The following is a 23,354-nucleotide window of genomic DNA, read 5'->3' as shown; positions in this document are numbered from 1 at the left end:
GCTGAATGAACAAAATGAAATTAGTCATTACTCATCTCTATACAACGTCCATTATAATAGTACTTTATTGTTATGAAATAGAAAACACACTCACCCACAGTTTCAACAAGAATGACGTCATATCCACCTCCCTCGCACAGAAGAATAGCTTCATTTGTGGTCCTCGTCACACCTCCTAAAGTGCCTCTAGTAGGAGATGGCCTGATGTATGCATTCATATCTCTAGATAACTCAGTCATTCGGGTTTTATCACCTAAGAGTGATCCTGAAACACACAGTTACATTTTACAATCACAGAACACCTATAAGGGCCAATGATTTAATCAGCCAGTTCTTAGGGGAAATGCTTTAGGATGTTTCTCCCAAAACCTCAAACTATATCTCATACTATTAAAACTTTTTTCCAACACAGTGTATTGTAATGATACCAAATTAATCTGTTTAACATTTCCAGCCCCTCAATGGCTCACTGACTAAGCGGTTCAAATATAGATTCTTCAGCCCTGCATTGGAGGCCCTGAGATTGCCACCTAATTGCTTGTCCAATTCAGCTTCTACTAATCCCCAAATCAATCTTCCATTTCAGCTGGGGTGGTTTCTTTACTGTCATCGGAACGTGTTTATCAGTATCTAGAGATACGTGTACTTGTCACACCTGGGGGGTTGGGTGCTCCTGGTATCTGGCAGGTAGAGACCAAGGATGCTGCCGAAATCCTTCAGTGTGCAGGACAACTGCCCACAACATGGAGGGCCATTTAAAGAGGAACTCTGCTTTATCCCGTGTTTGCTGCCTATAGGATCGCGTCTCACATATTACCTAGTGCTTGCTCATGGTAGGCAATTAACACAATACCTATGGAACAGAACTGGTGCTGTTTCAGGGCTTACTGCAGTTATTTTGGCAAACATCAGTACCTGCAAATTCTAGAAGACTGAGAGCTCTAGAACTAGTGAGATTACCTTGTATCTTCTTTTAGTTAGTACATAGTAGCATTTCCCAAGTTTGATCCCTGGGTCAGGACCATTCCCTGGAGAAGCTAATTGCAAGGGACTCTAGTATCCTTGCCTGGAAAATTGCATGGACAGAGGAGCCTGGTGGGCTACTGTCCATGGGGTCGCCAAGAGTCGGACACAACTGAACAACCAAGCACATAATAACATTTGAAGGGGGTGGGTGCTGTGCTAACCTGAATTTTAATTTCAGCTTCAGAGCTGACTTTTCCAAGGCTGATGCTAAACACTGAGGCGTTCCTTAAACAGATGATCTTTTCCCTGATGAGTCCAATTTCAAATTCTCATAGGTTCTAATTCTACAGCATATACCTACGACAGAGCTCAACTACCGTATTTACTGTACACATAATGTTGTTCTAAAGTAATTTTCTGGGTGAAATCATCTCTGTGTAAGTCAACAATCTGCCAAAGCTATACTTTAAATTATTATCCTATAGATTCCCTACACACCAAACTAAACATTTATGAAATTACTGTCCCATATAGCTGTCCGTCAGTAAATCCAAAACTGTTGACTGCAAGCCTTTAGGGAGGTCTCCAAACTTCCACTGCAGGGGGCCTGTGAATCCAAAACACAATGAGGGTTGACAATAGGCTTCTCAAACTTCAGTGGAATGCTATTTTCAAATGTTTATGTACTGTTGCAATGATAAGGTAAGACTGGAGCATCCTGTTTATCCTTATGTTGTTTTTTCTTTCAAAGTCTATGTATTTTCACCTGAAAAAGGGATCATTTTTGGTTTGAGAAAAGTCAAAAACCACATGGCTATGCAGCTTTAATTAGACTACCTTTTTTAAAAAAAGATACTTATTTTAAAATTTTTATTTATTTACTTTTTTGGCCGCACTATGCCGCATTTGAGATCTTAGCTCCCCAACCAGGGATTGAACCTGTGCCCCTGGAAATGAAAGTGTAGAGTCTTCACCACTGGACCACCAGAGAAGTCCCAATCAGATTATCTTATGCCACCATTTCTGCTACTTCCATCTCAAGCTACTGTTTCCTTTTGCTATTCCAAGTATGATAGAGTATTTATGAAGGTGAGGAGAAAAGCCTTTGCACCTATATGGAAATAAAGACCACTGTAAATAAATTCTTTATACCTTATTAGTACTTTACACCTGCTAGTACTTACCTTTAACAAAGTTCTTAGACTATAAAAAAAAGATAATGCACTGACATGGATTTAATCTTGAACTTTGCAAGTATAAATTTTATTTTATGGTTAACCTTTTCATTATAGTGAATCAAAAACTGTGAATGTTATCAGCTAAATTTCTCAATGGGTGGTAATAGGAATTGCTATCCACCTCTCTGTTGATCTAAAGCCCCTAAAATATGATGATGATATCTTTACTTTTTAGCATTAAACCCACAGGATATAAAACCACCCTTCCACAAAGCAAGCTGAATTTCTCCCTTCACAACACGTATTACCCTGTAATGGACTGCGTGCACCTATTTCCCTCAGAAGATATAAAGTTCCACAAGGCCAAGAGGACTGTGTCTTATTTACCATTAAACAACACAGCATGTTCTTTGCACAGGGTCTCGCTGTATGTGCTAAAATACTTGTTAAATGAGTAACTGCCATGTGAGATGCTTAAATCATAAAGAGAAGAGAAGAAAAAGCTTTCCTGAGTATTTATATAGCATGCTTTATGTTTCCCTTAAATGATCCTTTTGGGAACTAAGTTTATCCATTTTATCTCTGATGAGCTGCAAATTAAGCTCTGAGTGACTGCATGACCCCAAATCAGTAAGTAACTGCACAGCACCGTGTGCAGCGTCCTGGGCTACGTGCCACAGGGAACCGCAGTATATCACACGGTCCTTCTAGGAGCTTTCTGTTTAACTGAACAAGTAGGAGAAACAGGTGACAGGTGAGATAGAGCATGAAGATTTTTTTCTTTAAGCTTAAGTTACAACAATATGAGGAAATGAGTGAGTGAGACGTCATTTTCTGTGTTTCATAGGGGTTGATGCAGGCAGGAAAGCCAACAGGAGGGAAAGGGGCTGAGCCCCAGGTGTGACAGACAAAGCACTGACATTTGCTTTTGATTATCTTCAACTTCTGGCACTTGTTCTCCTAGTTCTCTAAGTACTCAGCTTACTCCTGGGTGACCTGGAAGCGAACCTCCTCTGGAAAATCCAATGACCCAAACCATCTCCCTCAGTCTCCACCTTGCTCCCTGAACTCTCTACCTTCACTGAAACCAAACTCAAATCTGGTTCAATTTGCCCCTAAGCTGTAACAGAGAGCTGGCCCCAGGAGCCCCTGCTCTGCAATTTACAAAGAAACCAGTGATACTCACCTCCACTAGTACAAGAAGAAGGGTCCACAGCCAGCACAGATAATTTGTGTCCTCTCTCAGTGAGCATTTTTCCAAAATATTCTATAAAGGTTGACTTTCCAGCACCAGGAGGCCCAGACAATCCTACGGTGGAGAGTTTGTAATTTAATTAAATAAATGAAATCAGCACAATAAGTTTTATTAGACTAAAATCTTAGGCTTCCTTCTATTTCTCCTAATTTATTAAAACCACCATTAACTCAGCTTAACATTTCCTAAAGCAGTAAATGAAAATCTACCTATTTATCTACTCCCTGAGTAACAGGGATACACAGAGGAAACGATTCTGAGTTCCATACGTTCACCAGATTCACTTGTAAATATTACTAAATGTGATTTTCTTTTTTACTATAATGCAGATCTTTGGGGGCCGATTTTGTTTCCTATGTTTTTACTGTGCTCAATTTCTACAATATCTGCCCACCTCTCACCACGATCAGGAATTATTCCACCCACCCCAATGCCATGTTCACATTTGAAAAACAACTCTTCACTCTAGAAATTCCCAGTAACTGAGAAACTAACTTTCTATTTATGAAAGATAATTTTTCATCTCACCCATAACTCAAAGAAATAATATAAACTGAATCCTGGGGAAAAAATTATATTAAGACAGACAGAAATTCCCCTATTTTGAGGGTCCATAGAGCATGGAAGGTGAAAACACAAACTCTGCAGTCAGTTGGCCAGTTCTGCTTCTAGCCCTGCCTCTCATGAGATGCGTAATCTTGGGCAAGTCATTTAATCATTTTGTATGCTAAAAAGCATACTCTGCCATAAAATGGATGTACGAGCACCTTTAGGTTATTGTGAGGATGAGATGAGTTAATTTTGCAATAAGTTTAGAACAGCACATGATGTCGAGAGAAATATATAACTATGTTCAATAAAAACTACAAAACATAAGGACTTAATTGTAACTACACTCAAAAGTATGTATGGCACACGGTATGCTTGGCACCATACTACAATTTTCAGGGCAGGTCTCTGTCTTAATGGGTGCTGAATAAACATTTGTTGCTTTAGTTTATGCTGGTGATAAAACAACGGCAACAAACACCCAGGTTTATCTGGCCTCGTAAGATCAAGATGGAAGAACCAGAAGAGTGCTGTAAATTTCCATGAAATTAAAAGACACTTGTTCCTTGGAAGAAAAGCTATAACAAGCCTAGACAGCGTATTAAAAAGCAGAGACATTACTTTGCCAACAAAGGTCCAGATAGGACAACTGATGCTTTCAAACTGTAGTGCTGGAGAAGACTCTTGAGAGTCCCTCGGACAGCAAGGAGATCAAACCAGTCAATCCTAAGGGAAATCAACCCTGAATACTCATTGGAAGGACTGATACTGAAGCTGAGGTTCCAATACTCTGGCCACCTGATGCAGAGCCAACTCATTGGAAAAGACCCTGATACTGGGAAAGGTTGAGGGCAGGAGGAGAAAGGGGTGACAAAGGATGAGATAGTTGGATGGCATCACCGATCCAATGGACATGAATTTGAGCAGACTCCAGGAGATAGTGAAGGATGGAGAAGCCTGGTGTGCTACAGTCCATGGGGTTGCAAAGAGTCAGACATGACTGAGCAACTGAACAACAGTTATGTGTGAGTTGCTCATTAACTCTAAGTATTTCTGGACATTTTCTCTTCAAAGATTCTCTACAGCCAGTAAGTAAACACTTGCTCATAACTGGAACTTCTCTATGGGAATTTGCTGTTTTATCTGTCTACAACACATAATGATTATTAACGTCCAGTGCAGTACCTTCAAAAAGAGACACCTCTCCGTGAGGGCAGAAGAATAAGATGTAGGACAAATATGGATTAGTACAAATAGCAGTTGGTGAGCTCTTTTTGAAATTATCTTTATTCAGGCCTCATTACCCACAAAATCTAGGAGGTTTTAGGCTCTATACTGCAAATAAACTGAGATATAATGTAATGCCAATCCATTTTTAAGTGTATTTACTCACGCCTCAAAAATGTTCTGCACTTTGTCCACCACTTCTAGTTGTTTTAAGTGGGCGGGTTGGTTGGAATCACTTAGTCTGCCATCATGAAAAGCACGCATCCTACGCAAAACTGATCTGCTTAATTCCTTCTGGTCAAACACATCTACATTGTTCTAGAATCCACAATTTTGAAAATATAACGTTTATTTGCAATTACAGAAACAGGTCAACTGTTCACGAAATCAAGTGAACATTTTAGATAGTATATGAACATGGAGTCACCTTTAAAATACATTTGCGTATTGAGATGACCATGCTTAGAGCCAAGCCATTTTCGGAACTCTAATAAAAAAGTATCTGACAGAAGTGAAACTGGCCTGGAGAAAGACTAATGAAACACCTAAGAAGCAAAATTTTGAAATGTGGTAAGGACAATTATGGCTGATATAACCCCAACCACAAGGAATTCACTTTAGACTGTTAAGCAGAACTTCTGCTGAGAGAAGGGAGGAAGCCAGTGGACACTTCTTCCTACACCTGTTTCTACTCTGGAAGCCACAGCAAAGAAAGTGTTAGTCACTTAGTCGAGTCCAACTCTTGAGACCCCACGGACCATAGCCCGCCAGGCTCCTCTGTCCATGGATTTCTCCAGGCAAGAATACTGGAGTGGGTTCCCATTCCCTTCTCCAGGGAATCTTCCCAACCCAGGGATCAAACCTGGGTCTCCTGCATTGGAGGCAGATGCTTTACCATCTGAGCCACTAGGGAAATCCACAGCAAGGTCTCTGCCAAAATAGAAATCTCATATTATTCTCTTAAAATACAGAGCCTTGGTTCAAATGGTCATGGCATTTCCCCTCCACACCAATATAACAAGACTAATGTTTGCAAAGAAAAGGCCTCTACAATTCATTCCAAACTTCTGCAAGAAAAAAAATCCCCTTTAAATCATAAGCTATTTAGACTTATTTTAAAAAAGAGAGAATTTTGGAAAATATGTACTGAAAAAAAAAAAAAAAAAAAAGACTGACCCACTCGAAATGCTAGTGGTTTTCCTTTATTTAATTTTTCTTGTTCTCTGTGGTGGGCTAACACTTTCTGAAGAAGCATCTGGGCTAACTCCTTTTTCCTGCTGTGTGTTGATTCTACAAGAGTTATGGCCTCTGCCAAACAGGCCCTCTGGCCTTGGATTAAACCAGCATAGAGCTTATCCATAAGTCTTTGTTCTTTATCAGAAAGTCCTTCTGTATGTTCCTCTAAGGTTGTTTGCAGACATAATTTTCTTGTTAAGCCATCTGATGGCAGCATCCACTTTGCACAATGGAGTCCAGGAGAACTGAGCGGCTGAGCACACGGGACTCCAGATCCAAGGTGAGGACTCGGGTGAAAGATCAAGCGGTAACATCGGAAAGGTGTTCTCATAAGGCCTTTTAGGAAGTGCTGGTGAGGACGCTGGAGCAGCATGGGAATATTCATTGTGCTTGTAATCGAAGAAAACGCTGGATGGTTTTTGGTTCAATGTGACTTGTGACTCCCTAAAAGGGGAAAAAAAAACATATTTCGCCAGTTCAACATCCAACTAAGATATTAAAGTGGTGAAGCGGCAAGCTTAGTGTCCTCCCTAGATTCTAAAACACAGAATCAGGGATTTTGATAGTACAAAGGCATAAAAGTTTCTTTCGAAACTTAAGAGCGAAGACTCCCACCTTGTCCAGGGTTAATATTCAGAGTAACCCAAACCATGAAACTGTTGCTCTGCTGTGAAGTGCACAGCACATTAAAATTTTCTTTTAAACAAAAACCAAACCAACTCCCTCCCCTCCAAAAAAACCACAACCCATTAGGATAGAAACTTTATATAATGTTATTTTCTTCTGTCTACAAACCTTTTATTTATCATAACAATTTCCTCAGATTGAATATACCCTATTTTGAAACTCATTCAATAGGTTAAAAAAAAAATTCCTTTGTTATTCATCTCCACAAAAGGAAAGTGCCTAGTAATACAGGCACTGAGGCATAAGTTTAGATCCATGTACGTATTCAAATGGGCTTCCCTGGTAGCTCAGCTGGTAAAGAATCCACCTGCAATGCAGGAGACCCTGGTTCAATTCTTGAGTTGGGAAGATCCCCTGGAGGAGGGCATGGCAACCCACTCCAGTGCTTGTGCCTGGAGAATCCCATGGCCAGAGAAGCCTGGTGGGCTACAGTCCATGGGGTCACAAAGAGTGGGACACAACTGAGCGACTGAGCACAGCATAGCATGTATTCAACAGACTCACCTGGAACACAGACAGACGCCAAGAATGGTCTAACATTCCACACAAACCACCACAACCACCAACACAAGCCTGTGTGGGAAATGAACTGTGGGCTTTCTGGAACCTGATCCAGTGTATCTCAAAGTATGGAAAGAACCACTTGGGTGCTTATTAAAACTACATACCCCAGCCGCAAGAATTAGAATCTCTGTGGGTAAGCACACTAAAGTCGGAACGACTATGGAATTGGACAAGGGTGTGTTACTTAGATTTACTGATATTCTGCTCCAGACTGTATTAGCCAATGAAGGCTGACAGGGTCCACTGAGAGTCAGGAGAGTGCAGAGGCTATGGGCCATGGCCACTCGGCATCTCTGCCGCTTAAGCAATAATGACCCTGGGCAAGCTACTTAACCACTGTGTGCCTCAGCTTCCTCTCGAATTAAGAGAACAGATCAAGGACTAGGAAAGCTGTGAGAACAAAATGAGTTAATTCATATAAGCAGCTGGGGACAGTGCTTGGCACAGAGTAAGAGCTTAATAAACTTTATTAGCTTAATAAACTTAATTAGCTTTTATTATTGAGATGCCAATTTATAAAACTTTAGTAAAAATTATGTCAGGCAAATGACATATAATACTTAAGTCTCCATTCATGATTATTTGAAATTTTTGGTTTTCAAGTACCATGTAGCACAATGAAATAAAGTACTTTATTGCTCTAAAGTATCTCTCTAAATTATATTTCAAGGCCAGCAGAAAATTAATTTTAACTAAATAACAGTTTTACTAGGAGAAAAAAAGAAACATTTTAAGATTTTTTGTATTGTTAGAACTATAACTGCTCATCATTTTTCTATTGGTCTTATTCTACAAGTACAATTTAATTTAAAATGTGTAAAAATGTATCCAAAAGTTCAAAACATCCACTACTACCCTTCACAGAAATACACAGAGAGACATTTAAAACAAAAAAAGTTAAGAGGGGTTCTATTTTGGAAGCTGTCTTCAAGACCACATTAAACACACTTCTCACCCACACCACTATCACCACCACCAAACTGGACACGCACAGGCAAGGCGATCTTCTGAGCAGTACTACCGTCCACGTCCCATGCCAGGTTACAAGAGTAACAGTGAAAAAAAAAAAAGATAATGTTTTGACGGTGGTGACAATCATATTTTATTGTGCTCCAGTCACCGTGCTATAAACTTCTATATCAGCACCCAAAGGCTGCTGCAACAAATCACCATAAACTCCGTGGATTAAAACCACAGAAACCTATCTCATGGTTCTGGAGGTGGGAAGTCAGAGACCAAAATGTTAGGAGGACGTCGCTCCCTCTGAAGGCTCTAGATGGAGACTTCCCTGCTCCTCCCAGCTTCCTGGGGCATCAGGGGCTCCTCAGCTCATAGTTAAAAGACTCCAATATCTGCCTCCTTCTTCACATGGCCTACTCTTTGTGTCTCTCTTCTGTGTGGGTATTTATCACTGAATTGGGCCCATTCAGATAATCCAAGATGGTCTCATCCCAAGGTCTTTAACTTAATTATATCTGCAAAGATCCTTTGTCCAAAGAGAATCACATTCTTCAGTTCCAGAGATAAGGACGTGGACAAATCATTTTAGAGACCACCATTCACTCCACTACACCTCCTTTGCTGGACTGCCTCATTATCTTACCCTAAATGGTCTAAACCCAGCACTTCAACAGCTCATAGTACTACAAACACTGTGTTTGGAGAAAGAACAACGCACTGTGAGAACAGACAGGTCATGGAAAAGAACTTTCCTGGGGCAGGAGAAGGTTCAAAGTCACCGAGGAGTCAATGCCGGGGCTGGGTCTGAAAGGTTAAATAAAGCTGCAAAAGGAAGAGGCAGGCCTTCCAGGCTGAGGACGTACTTGTACAGAGGCTGAGCTTGGTCTCTACCACATCAGAGAAGACTGAGGAACTCAAAGAAGCAGACACTGGGCATATATATTGGGTTGGCCAAAAAGTTTGTTTGGGTTTTCCAAGCTGTTACAGGAAGACATGAATGACCTTCTTGGCCAACCCAATATATGGAACTAGTGCTACCCAGGCTGCAGGAGGGCCGAGAGGAGCTACTCCACGTTCAAGGTCAGGAGGGGCGACCTCGTCCAAGGTAATGAGCAGTGGCTGCGCTTTGCTGGAGCAGCCGTGAAGAGATACCCCACATCCAAGGTAAGAGAAACCCAAGTGAGACGGTAGGTGTTACGAGAGGACATCAGAGGGCAGACACACTAAAACCATAATCACAGAAAACTAGTCAATCTAATCACAGGGACCACAGCCTTGTCTAACTCAATGAAACTAAGCCAAGCCCTGTGGGGCCACCCAAGACGGGCGGGTCATGGTGGAGAGATCTGACAGAATGTGGTCCACTGGAGAAGGGAATGGCAAACCACTTCAGTATTCTTGCCTTGAGAACCCCATGAACAGTATGAAAAAGCAAAATGATAGGATACTGAAAGAGGAACTCCCCAAGTCGGTAGATGCCCAATATGCTACTGGAGATCAGTGGAGAAATAACTCCAGAAAGAATGAAGGGATGGACCAAAGCAAAAACAGTACCCAGTTGTGGATGTGACTGGTGATAGAAGCAAGGTCCGATGCTGTAAAGAGCAATATTGCATAGGAACATGGAATGTCAGGTCCATGAATCAAGGCAAATTGGAAGTGGTCAAACAGGAGATGGCAAGAGTGAACATTGACATTCTAGGAATCAGCGAACTAAAACGGACTGAAATGGGTGAATTTAACTCAGATGAGCAAATTGGAAGTGGTCAAACAGGAGATGGCAAGAGTGAACATTGACATTCTAGGAATCAGCGAACTAAAACGGACTGAAATGGGTGAATTTAACTCAGATGACCATTATATCTACTACTGTGGGCAGGAATCCCTTAGAAGAAATGGAGTAGCAATCATGGTCAACAGAAGAGTCCGAAATGCAGTACTTGGATGCAATCTCAAAAACGACAGAATGATCTCTGTTCGTTTCCAAGGTAAACTATTCAATATCACGGTGATTCAAGCCTATGCCCCAACCAGTAACGCTGAAGAAGCTGAAGTTGAATGGTTCTATGAAGACCCACACAACCTTTTAGAACTAACGCCCAAAAAAGATGTCCTTTTCATTATAGGGGACTCGAATGCAAAAGTAGGAAGTCAAGAAACACCTGGGGCAACAGGCAAATTTGGCCTTGGAGTATGGAATGAAGCAAGGCAAAGGCTAAAAGAGTTTTGCCAAGAGAACACAAACACCCTCTTCCAACAACACAAGAGAAGACTCTACACATGGACATCACCAGATGGTCAACACTGAAATCAGATTGATTATATTCTTTGTAGCCAAAGATGGAGAAGCTCTATACAGTCAGCAAAAACAAAACCGGGAGCTGACTGTGGCTCAGATCATGAACTCCTTATTGCCAAATTCAGACTTAAATTGAAGAAAGTAGGGAAAACAACTAGACCATTCAGCTATGACCTAAATCAAATTCCTTATGATTATACAGTGGAAGTGAGAAATAGATTTAAGGGACTAGATCTGATAGACAGAGTGCCTGATGAACTATGGACGGAGGTTCGTGACATTGTACAGGAGACAGGGATCAAGACCATCCCCATGGAAAAGAAATGCAAAAAAGCAAAATGGCTGTCTGAGGAGGCCTTACAAATAGCTGTGAAAAGGAGAGAAGGAAAGATATAAGCATCTGAATGCAGAGTTCCAAAGAATAGCAAGGAGAGATAAGAAAGCCTTCCTCAGGGATCAATGCAAAGAAATAGAGGAAAACAACAGAATGGGAAAGACTAGAGATCTCTTCAAGAAAATTAGAGATACCAAGGGAACATTTCATGCAAAGATGGGCTTGATAAAGGACAGAAATGGTATGGACCTAACAGAAGCAGAAGATATTAAGAAGAGGTGGCAAGAATACACAGAAGAATTGTACAAAAAAGATCTTCACGACCCAGATAATCACGATGATGTGATCACTGACCTAGAGTCAGACATCCTGGAATGTGAAGTCAAGTGGGCCTTAGAAAGCATCACTACGAACAAAGCTAGTGGAGGTGATGGAACTCCAGTTAAGCTATTTCAAATCCTGAAAGATGATGCTGTGAAAGTGCTGCACTCAATATACCAGCAAATTTGGAAAAGTCAGCAGTGGCCACAGGACTGGAAAAGGTCAGTTTTCATTCCAATCCCAAAGAAAGGCAATGCCAAAGAATGCTCAAACTACTGCACAATTGCACTCATCTCACAGGCTAGCAAAGTAATGCTCAAAATTCTCCAAGCCAGGCTTCAGCAATATGTGAACCGTGAACTTTCTGATGTTCAAGCTGGTTTTAGAAAAGGCAGAGGAACCAGAGATCAAATTGCCAACATGCGCTGGATCATGGAAAAAGCAAGAGAGTTCCAGAAAAACATCATCTATTTCTGCTTTATTGACTATGCCAAAGCCTTTGACTGTGTGGACCACAATAAACGGTGGAAAATTTTGAAAGAGATGGGAATACCAGACCACCTGACCTGCCTCTTGAGAAATCTGTATGCAGGTCAGGAAGCAACAGTTAGAACTGGACATGGAACAACAGACTGGTTCCAAATAGGAAAAGCAGTACGTCAAGGCTGTATATTGTCACCCTGCTTATTTAACTTATATGCAGAGTACATCATGAGAAACGCTGGGCTGGAAGAAACACAAGCTGGAATCAAGATTGCCGGGAGAAATATCAATCACCTCAGATATGCAGATGACACCACCGTTATGGTAGAAAGTGAAGAGGAACTAAAAAGCCTCTTGATGAAAGTGAAAGAGTAGAGTGAAAAAGTTGGCTTAAAGTTCAACATTCAGAAAACTAAGATCATGGCAGCTGGTCCCATCACTTCCTGGCAAATAGATGGGGAAACAATGCAAACAGTGACAGACTTTATTTTGGGGGGGCTCCAAAATCACTGCAGATGGTGACTGCAGCCATGAAATTAAAAGATGTTTGCTCCTTGGAAGAAAAGATATGACCAACCTAGACAGCATATTAAAAAGCAGAGACATTACTTTGCCAACAAAGGTCTGTCTAGTCAAAGCTTTGGTTTTTCCAGTGGTCATGTACGGATGTGAGAGTTGGACTGTAAAGACAGCTGAGATCTGAAGGATTGATGTTTCTGAACTGTGGTGTTGGAGATGACTCTTGAGAGTCCCTTGGACTGCAAAGAGATCCACCCAGTCCATCCTAAAGGAAATCAGTCCTGAATACTCATTGGAAGGACTGATGTTGAAGCTGAAACTCCAATCCAGTGAAGAACTGATTCATTTGAGAAAACCCTGATGCTGGGAAAGATTGAAAGTGAGAAAAGAAGGGGACAATAGAGAAGGAGATGGTTGGATGGCCTCATCAACTCAATGGACATGAATTTGGGTAAACGCCGGGAGTTGGCGATGGACAGGGAGGCCTGGCGTGCTGCACTCCACGGGGTTGTGACTGAGCGACTGAACTGAGCTTCCATGTTAGGATCCTCAAAGTTTGCCACGGAGTCTGACACACTGCAATTATTCTAAAGAATGCTAATCTGATCTTATTTCATTTCCCACTTGCCTGTCACTCAAGAGTGTATGAACCATTTCGAGTACTTTATTTCACTTTACTCTCCCAGACAATTCCATGAAGACAACTGGATAGTTATTATCATTTAATAAGAGAAACTAAGAGTGAGTTCGGAGAAGGCGATGGCACCCTACTCCGGTATCTCGCCTGGAAAAATCCCATGAACGGAGGAGCCCTGTGGTCCATGGGGTCGCTAAGAGTCAGACACGACTGAGCGACTTCACTTTCCCTTTTCACTTTCATGCACTGGAGAAGGAAATGGCAGCCCACTCCAGTGTTCTTGCCTGGAGAATCCCAGGGACGGGGGAGCCTGGTGGGCTGCCGTCTATGGGGTCGCACAGAGTCGGACACGACTGAATCGACTTAGCAGCAGCAGCAGCAGCAAGAGTGAGTTAGCTGACTACAGTCATAGCCAGTGGACTCAAACCCAGGTTTTTGACTCCCTGTGGCATTTTTTTCTCCATAAATTGTTTTAGAATAAAGGAGCTCCTTTGGGAAATAGATATTAGTAACTCTGTGCCTCCCAAAGTGGTAAGAAGAGTTTTCAGTGTACAGTGATGGGGTAGCATTAGGAGGAGCCAAAGAACAAGTTACATTTAAAATATTTAATTAACTTAATTAAAAGAATTTTTTACATTAATTCTTTAATTAATTCTTACCATGACAAACTCTTACCCAACAGACCTATGCTCTCAAAAAGAGCAAAGTAATATAAAGAGAAAGAGAGAAACAAGATCTTTAAGCATGCATTCAATACCTGATCATCTACTACATGTCATGCAGTAGTTTAGCACTGGGGATGCAACATTGATCTAACAGGACAATATCTCTTGCCCCCATGAAGCTAACATCCACGTAAGGGAAACAGACAACAGGCTAGGAATAAGGTCAGTGTGGCCGGAGGTGAATGAGCAAGAAAGAAAGTGTAAGGGAGAAGGCCAAAGAGGGGGTCAGATACAGGGCCTGAAAGATGACTGGAAGGAATTCGACTTTGAGTGAAAGGGAAGTCAAGGGAGAGAGGAGAACCCAATCTGACTTCCCTTCAGATCAAAGGGATCTGATGCATATGCAAGAACAGAAAGGGTAAGAGCAGCTAAGAAACTACTGCAAAAATGCAGATGAGATAACAGAGACCGCGACCAGGTGGGCTGGAGTTAGATGCTGGATGAATTCTGGAGGAGCTGGTAATACATGAGACGTGGATGGGAGAGAAAGAGAACCCTTAAGGATGAGGCACAGGTTTTATCTTGCGCCAACATCCATTGATCATAGAAAGAGCAAGGGGATTCCAGAAAAACGTCTACTTCTGCTTCACTGAGTAAGCTAAAGCCTCTGACTGTGAGGATGACAAAAAACTGTGGAAAATTCTTAAAGAGATGGGATTACCAGACCATCTTAACTGCCTCCTGAGAAACCTGTATGCAGGTCAAGAAGCAACAGTTAGAACCGGACACGGAACAATGGACTGGTTCAAAATTGGGAAAGGAGTACATCAAGGCTGTATATTGTCACCCTGCTTATTTAACTTCTATGCAGAGCGGTGGTGGTGGTGGTGGTGGTTTAATAGCTAAGTCGTGTCCAACTCTTGTGACCTCAGGGACTGTAGCCTGCCAGGCTCTTCTATCCATGGGACTCTCCAGGCAAGAATACTGGAATGGGTTGCCATTTCCTTCTCCAGGGGATCTTCCCAACCTAGTAATGGAACCCGGGTCTCCTGCACTTCAGGCAGATTCTTTACCAACTGAGCCCCCTCTATGTGGAGTACATCATGCTAAATGCTGGACTGGATGAACCAAAACTGGAATCAAGATTGTTGGGAGAAGTATAAACAACCTTAGAAATACAGATAACAACACTCTAATGGCAGAAAGTGAAGAGGAACTAAAGAGCCTCTTGATGAAGGTGAGAGAGGAGAGTGAAAAAGCTGGCTTAAAACTCAACATTCAAAAAACTAAGATCATGGCATCTGGTCCCATCACTTTATACCAAATAGATGGGGAAACAATGCAAACAGTGCCAGATTTAATTTTCTTGGGCTCCAAAATCACTGTGGATGGTGACTGCAGCCATGAAATTAAAAGACACTTGCTCCTTGGAAGAAAAGCTAGACAAACCTAGACAGATTATTAAAAAGCAGAGACATCACTTTGCCAACAAAGGTCCGTCTAATCAAAGCTATGGTTTTTCCAGTAGTCATGTATGGGTGTGAGAGTTGGACCATTAAAGGGGCTGAGCACCAAAGAATTAATGATTTTGAACTGTGATGTTGGAAAAGACTCTTGAGAGTCTCTTGGACTGCAAGGAGATCAAACCAGTCAATTCTAAAGGAAATCAACCCTGAAGGACTGGTGTGAAGCTGAAGCTCCAACTCTTGGCCACCTGATGCCAAGATTCAACTCACTGTGACTCTGATGCCGGGGAAGACTGAAGGCAGGAGGAGAGGGGGGCACCAGAGGATGACATGGTTGGATGGCATCACTGACTCAACGGACATGAGTTTGAGCGAACGCCAGGAGCCAGTGAAGGACAGGGAAGCCTGATGTTCATGGGGTGGCAAAGAGTCGGACACAACTTGTGACTGAACAACAACAATAAATATCACTAGAATATAGATTTTGCTCTAACATTTAGAATAGTGATTTCTTACAACAATTTATTTGTAGTTCTTCTCAGAAAATCCATGCCAGCTATCTGACAAGCTTATGGCTTATATCGTAGGATTTATAACAATTTGGGATTGTAAAGTTCCCTGCCCTTTCATGCCAACAGAAATCTGAAAAGGTCTTTAAATGAAAAGAAAGAGCCAGGAAGAGGATAACATTTTAGATCATTCATTCTTTGCCAAAACTAGAAAGCTATCCACATGTATATAATTCCAGAATTTTATACTTTCAAATCTCTCCCTGAGGGCTGATTTTCTTGGTGCTTCCAAACCCTCTGGACCTTCTGAAAGGCAGAGCAGCAGCTGCTACCTTTTACTGAATGTTGACGATGTGTGAGCTATTGAGCAGGCATTCCCTCAGCTAAGCCTGAGAACAGCAGACAAGAGTCCATTTCACAGGTGAGGCTGGTAAGGCGAGGCTGACCGACCAACGCCTAACAACCAGTGGCAGAATCTGAGGAAACTACAGATTTCATTGAGCCAGATAACCTCAGATATGCAGATGACACCACCCTTACGGCAGAAAGTGAAGAGGAACTCAAAAGCCTCTTGATGAAAGTGAAAGAGGAGAGTGAAAAAGTTGGCTTAAAGCTCAACATTCAGAAAACGAAGATCATGGCATCCGGTCCCATCACTTCATGGGAAATAGATGGGGAAACAGTGGAAACAGCGTCAGACTTTATTTTTTTGAGCTCCAAAATCACTGCAGATGGTGACTGCAGCCATGAAATTAAAAGATGCTTACTCCTTGGAAGTAAAGTTATGACCAACCTAGATAGCATATTCAAAAGCAGAGACATTACTTTGCCAACAAAGGTTCGTCTAGTCAAGGCTATGGTTTTTCCTGTGGTCATGTATGGATGTGAGAGTTGGACTGTGAAGAAGGCTGAGCGCCAAAGTATTGCTGCTTTTGAACTGTGGTGTTGGAGAAGACTCTTGAGAGTCCCTTGGACTGCAAGGAGATCCAACCAGTCCATTCTGAAGGAGATCAGCCCTGGGATTGCTTTGGAAGGAATGATGCTAGAGCTGAAACTCCAGTACTTTGGCCACCTCATGCGAAGAGTTGACTCATTGGAAAAGAGTATGATGCTGGGAGGGATTGAGGGCAGGAGGAGAAGGGGACGACAGAGGATGAGATGGCTGGATGGCATCACTGACTCGATGGACGTGAGTCTGGGTGAACTCTGGGAGTTGGTGATGGACAGGGAGGCCAGGCGTGCTGCGATTCATGGGGTCGCAAAGAGTCGGACACGACTGAGTGACTGAACTGAACTGATATAGTATCAACTCTAGATTCTTGTATAAAAAGAGGAGTGGTGTCATGTCGCATTAAGGGAACACCAAATAATATCTGGTTATGGCACAGGCTGTTTATCTTCGTGTTGTTCCTTTCTCTCTCTCTCTTTGGCTTAGGCCAAAAGGAGAACTTAATTTACATTTTCTGTACAAACCTTATCAGTAGGAGATCCTAATAATATATTAGGTGAAAGAATAGACCAAATTTCTAAAATTTTTAATGTTTTCTTGCTCTACACAGAATAATTCCACTTGACAACTAAATGTAAAATATACTTAAACCCATTAATTTCACAAAACCAACTGGATTTTTAAAGAAGTCCGTAAACTTTTTAAAAGCCAATACAGAGGATTTCCCTCGTTATTGATCCAGTGGTTAAGAATCCGCCTGCCAATACAAGGCACATGGGTTCAACGATCCCTAGTCCAAAAGATTCCACATGCCTTGGAACAAATAAAGCCCGTGTGCTATTACTACCAAAGCCTGCAAGCCATAGAGCCTGTGCTCTGCAAGGAGGAGCCACCGCGATGAGAAGCCTGTGCAGCACAATGAAGGGCAGCCCCCGTTCACTGCAACTAGAAAAAGCCCGCACGCGGCAGGGAAGATGAAGTGCAGTCAAAAGTAATAATACAGAAATAAATCACAATAACGGCTCTTGCTCACAGTTTTTAAAAAGCGCCAATACGACTCCACCTTCCATGAGCACCTTTCTGCCTGGATGTACATGTCACAGACAGAACAGACTAAGTCTCCTACAGTGGCAAAATCATGCAGGCCCAGGTGGCTCAGCGGTAGAGAACCTGCCTGCCAATGCAGGAGACCTGGGGTCAATCCTGGTCCGGGAAGATCCACTGAAGAGGAAATGGCAACCCACTCCAGTATTCTTGCCTGGGAAATCCCATGGACAGAGGAGCCTGGCGGGCTACAGTCCATGGGGTTGCAGAACAGTCTGACACAACTTAGCAACTAAGCAACAACAGGGAGAAGGACTTCCCACCTGCTCATGTGTCTAAGCACCTTTTCTTGCTTTCTTAGGGAAAGAAATCAAAGAAGCTGGCCAATAATCAAACTGTTTCAATCAATTTTCACAATTCCTAAGAGTATGGTTTCATCCTACAACTTTACACTGAGCACCAGGAAAATAAAAAGAAATTTTGTGGCACTTAAAACACTCAGTAAGATACCTCAAAGCAACACTATTCCTAATAAACCAGAAAGTCTACTTATTAATATATAATGAAAGCACCAAGTAGGCAAAAATACTGAAAGAGGTTGGGTAAGTACCTCCCCTCTCCTGCAAGAGGGTTCATATGGACAGCAGGTGCGTGGTTTCACATTTGTTTTCCTCTAAATATCTTTTACATCCATTCCATTCTCTTACCATCACGCCCACATTTCTCTACTATAATGGCTTTCAAACTCTGACAGAAGTTCATAGAAAGAAACACACACTAGTCAATACACAGACATATACCTGAAACGAGCTTCACAAAACATTTTTTATCCCTATTGCATGTGCTATATGCTAATACTTTTCAAGTTTTTCTTAAAATGAAGATCATAATCTGCCAATGGGCACAACCTATTATAGCCATTGCTATGGCCAGTATTTTTAACAAACTTGTCTTTATGGAAATTTTAAAAAATTGTGCATCAAAAGACAATGTCAACAGAGTAAAAAGCAACCCACAGGATGGGAGAAAATACTTGCAAATCATATACCCGACACGAGATTAATATCCAGAATATATAAAGAACTTCTGAAACTCAGCAACAGAAACAACCCAAATCAAAAATGTGCCAAGGGCTTGAACAGACAGTTCTCCAGGAAGATACACAAATGATTAATATACACATGAAAAGATATTCACCATCATCAATCATAAAGACAATGCAATTTAAAACTACAATGAGATACCACCCCACACCCATTAGAATGACTGCTAACTATGGCCATTATTAATTCATCTTCCATACTACCACTTATCCTTATAAAATGTAAAACTGACTATATTACTCTACTTAAAATACTTTAAAATGCTTAAAATACTTTAAAAGTTCCTTGTGTATTATTTGTTAAATTTTTTCTCCCCTGTGATTTAGCCACTCATTCATTGAGCAACTATTCACTAAGAGTCTACGGAGCTCTGTTGTTAGGAGCTCTGTTATATCCTAGGAGCTCTGTTAAGGCCTTAGCATTCATTGGTATACGGATCCAACATGGCTCCTAACATGACGTTTATAATCCAGCCAGGACAGTCATTAAATAAGTTTCATATTCTTTATGAGTGCTCTTATCCACCTTTCCAAGTGAATTCATCCCCCTCCTCCACTCTTATCATATTGCTATAACTATCCCGATCTGCACGAAGGTCCCAGAAAGGCTCAGTCTTTTATACATCGTGGCCATTGTCCTTGATGTCCCTTCTACTTGGAATGCCTTAATCGCCTCACAAATTCCTCCTCAGCCTTCAAGATCAGCTTAAAAGGGTCTCCTCTAAAAACATTTCTGTGGCCTCCTTTCTACACTCCCTCAGTCACCATTTCTAACTCTTGAAATCAGCATTACAATGCTGATCACATCATTTTGTGACCATTTTTTAAATAGTGTCAGTCTTCCTAGACTCAGTTATCACTGGATCCACAACATAGTTTATCAGTCACAGAATAAATGAATGAATGTATGCTATAATTTTGTATGTATAACTCCATTATGTTGATTACTTAGTTGACTGATGTTTGAAAACTTACATTTTTCTAGATTTCACTGTATAAATGTATTTTTAAGACTTCCTTCTTAAAGTCTGATTTCAATATATGGATGTTTTCCTTCATTAAAAATTTGTTCGGCAGCAGCCACTCTGACTTGGAATATTTGTCTTGAAATTGATCCAATGAATATTCTTAATTTCAATAACTACTTTGGCAAGAAACAGCAGAGAGGATTTCCAAAATCAATACATTAGGTCAGTGTCTGCAGCACAACAGTTCATACAGGCAAAGTGGTGTTACACCATGTGTTTCCATTTCTCCAAGCCAATTACTTTTAATGTGAAGCTAGGCTGTCAGATGCCATCCATCTGTTTACCATCTCCCACCACCCCCATGCAGGAGACCCAGGTTCGATCCCTGGGTTGAGAAGATCCCCTGGAGAAAGACATGGCAACCCACTCCAGTATTCTTGCCTCGAGAATTCCATGGACAGAGGAGCCTGGAGGGCTCAGTTCGTGGGGTCGCAAGTTGGACCCAACTTAGCGACTAAATCACCACTACCACCCCCAGTGGAGGCTTTACTTTCTCCTTTTCAAATAATTTTCAGAAAATCTGGATAGAACAGAATGGCTTTTTAAATAAGCAACTTTTAACTAGGTCATTGTTATAAAAGAGTAATACAGAACATGCGCTGAACTCACGCAGGGAATATTCTAAAGTTCTCTGTCCACTTTACCTTTTATATTACTCTTCCAGTTAGGACTGAGTTCCCAACTTCTACTTTAAGGTATCAATCTTCTGGCTAAGTCTCGATTTTTCTAAATTCTATCACCAGCCAATGTTTAGATTCATTTCCACTGCTATTACCCTAGCTCAAATCTGAACTGGTCTTAAGGGGCTCTGAGACTAGCTATAGTACCTGGGCAATCTCTACTACTCTCCATATGAAAATATTAAGACTTACACACCAGAGTCAGACTATGAAATGAAATTGTGTACATGAGAGGGCCTGGCACCAACAGGTGTTAACCAACTGTAAGGAACCTTCTTTCCTTCTCTTTCCTCCCTTCCCCAATCCTCCATCTTGGAAGACGGAGCAAGACTTATACTGAACCATGAATGTGATCTTGCTAATCCACCTCAAATTCCTCCAACAGTTTCCCCCATGCCAGGACAGTAGTTCTCAGTGTGGTCCCCAGACCAACAGCAACTCCAGCAACTGAGAATGGACAAGAGGGAAATTCTCAAGTTCCACCCGAGAACTTCTGAAAGCAAGGTGGGGGCCATGCCTGCCACTCTCTCACAAACCTGCCAGGTGATTATGATGTCAACTCAAATTTGAGAACCAGTGCCTGAGGATAAAGTCTAGTCTCGTCTTGAAGAGTCTCCCAAACCAGTTTTCCTCCATTTACCGTACTTGCCTTCTCAGACTTCTCCTAAGGAGAGTTAACTTACGATCTTCCAAACCTGCTATTCACTTTCCAACTGAGATTTTACTCACTGGTTACATTCTCCTTTCTGTCTTTAAATATGTATTCTGCAGCATGCAGAATCTTTAGTTGTGAGATCTTAGTTCCCCCACCAAGGGATTGAACCCGGGGACCCCTACATTGGGAATGCAGAGTCCCAGTCACTAGACCAACAGGGAAGTCGTCTTTGGTTACCTTCTTCTCCTCCATGACACCTCTCCATTTCAACCCAGCTTAAATCCCACTGTTTTCTTAAATCCCTTCCTGACACAGTTTCCAGGAACTTTTTCCTCTCTTAATTCCAATTATTTCTGAGTACTCAGGTGATAATCTGCAGATGTCACAAACTGGCTGTTCCTGGCCATAGAGGGTATGTGAGTGCATAAAAGATTGGTTGCCAATAACAATAAAAATCAAGAAATATTACAAAGAGATTTTTGGCCTGTGATGGGGAAAGTCAGATCTGTGCATGAGGGACCCACATTCCCACATGGCAACAATCAGTGGAGGGGCACATGTTTCCAGCTTTTTCCATGCCAAATACAGGTTTTTAGACGTCTTCAAATATCTCAAACCGTAACTTACATTTCTTATGCAACTTTTTTTATTTTTATTTTTTGGCTCTCCTAATAGAACACAGCCCTTAAAGGAACTGAACTGTCCTGGTTTTCATTACCTTAAGCACAAAACGATATGGGTTTTCACTACACAAAAGAACATTTTGGACATTATAGACCCCCCAAACAAGTAGAAATGTACACAGGCTTTTGGGAAACTCCTGATTTTCTACCAAGTAGTGTTTGTTTTCCAAAGTATATTAGGGCACAACTCTCAAGGTAATTAAAAAATTTCATGCCATTTTGGCTTAGACTGTCTTTCATAATAACAATTTGTATTTATCTTTCATAATGATAAACACAAATTACTTGAACACAGTACGTCTGCTGGAAGAGACCTAGGCCACGCCCGGCACAGTATTTCACCGAAACTTGATGCTGTCTGCGACTTCCCGTCTAAGCCCTATTTTTATTTACTGATTTTTATTCCGTTAAAGACGAGGTTTAACCTCCCGCTTGGGTAGTTGCTACACTGAACTACAGTGCCTTTTTACAGGCCACCGTCTAGTTAACCATTTACCAGCGGCAAACTACGAGCCACCTTATGAAAACTGTCTTACTGCGGCACAAGGGTAAAATCACAAGCTTGTCCAAAATAATGAAAAATGGAACACGCTGTTCACAGAGAATCTCCTTTTTCAGGAGGAAACCAACCAACCTTCCCTGTGAATCCATTTTGCCGACGCTTGCTCGTTCACACGTTTCCCGCACCCCCATCATCATCGAACTCAATCACAGTCCCTTCCCCGAATTCCCCAGGGGGCGCCCCAGACGCAGAGCTGAGCCCCCGGCGGCCTGAGGCACGAGCCTGGCCCCAATCCGGACGCGGCGCGCAACCCCCGCCCCGTACTCACCCGCCCGCAGCCGTAAAAGTGCAGCGCCCTCCTGCCCCGCCCCTTCCGGCGAGCCGCTTCGCCCCGCCCCGCGCTCTCCCGAGCGCAGGCGCAGCGCCCACTGCCGGGTGTTGGGGCCCCGGGGAGCGACCCGGGGCTGGGCGGTGGCGTGGGGCGTGGCCTGGGCCCCTGCGGGCGTGGCCGCGGGATTCCGGTGTGTGACGGCGGTCCAGGGAGCCTGAAGGCCTGGCGGCGTTCTCGAGGGTGGGGAGGTCCGCGGGGCGACCCGCGGGGCGCCGGACATCTGTCTGAGAAGTTCAGCAGAGAAGGGCGGTTGACGGTCTTTAGGGATAGCTTTTGCCCTCCTGTCCAACGGCTCCAAAGGCGGAGAGTAAAGTCCTTCCTCTCCCAGCCTCGGCGCTTCGCGAAGCCGGGGAGATGGAGCTCGAGTCCGGTCCGGGTCCGCGCAGCCAGCGGCGGTCCCATCCGCAACCTTTTCCTAACGCTTCCTGGAAGCTTAAAAGTATATGGGTGTACATATGTTCCCCT

The 23,354-nt window shown here is 42.4% G+C and overlaps 1 protein-coding gene and 1 non-coding gene across 3 annotated transcripts in view; both read right to left on the bottom strand.

The window, feature by feature from the left end:
- MMAA (metabolism of cobalamin associated A) overlaps positions 1–22,960 on the bottom strand; it is a 28,860-nt gene extending 5,900 nt beyond the window's left edge. Inside the window, exons 1-4 of one of the 2 annotated variants that reach the window (XM_025268123.2) lie at positions 22,827–22,960; positions 6,352–6,855; positions 3,331–3,453; positions 95–265 (exon numbers count right to left, since the gene is read on the bottom strand). In XM_025268123.2, the coding sequence (XP_025123908.2) occupies positions 95–265; positions 3,331–3,453; positions 6,352–6,796 (739 nt within the window). In that variant the 5' untranslated portion in view covers positions 6,797–6,855; positions 22,827–22,960. The other variant, XM_006062121.3, reaches the window with a different exon arrangement.
- Positions 6,017–6,088, bottom strand: TRNAW-CCA. Its single transcript has one exon. It is a non-coding gene; the product is annotated as a tRNA-Trp (tRNA).
- Positions 22,961–23,354: the final 394 nt, after the last annotated feature.

The sequence above is a fragment of the Bubalus bubalis genome, chromosome 17, assembly GCF_019923935.1.
Source record: "Bubalus bubalis isolate 160015118507 breed Murrah chromosome 17, NDDB_SH_1, whole genome shotgun sequence".
In the NCBI taxonomy this organism is placed as follows: Eukaryota; Metazoa; Chordata; class Mammalia; order Artiodactyla; family Bovidae; genus Bubalus; species Bubalus bubalis.
Note: the sequence above shows the minus strand (reverse complement) of the source record. Positions and strands in the feature narration are given on the sequence as shown.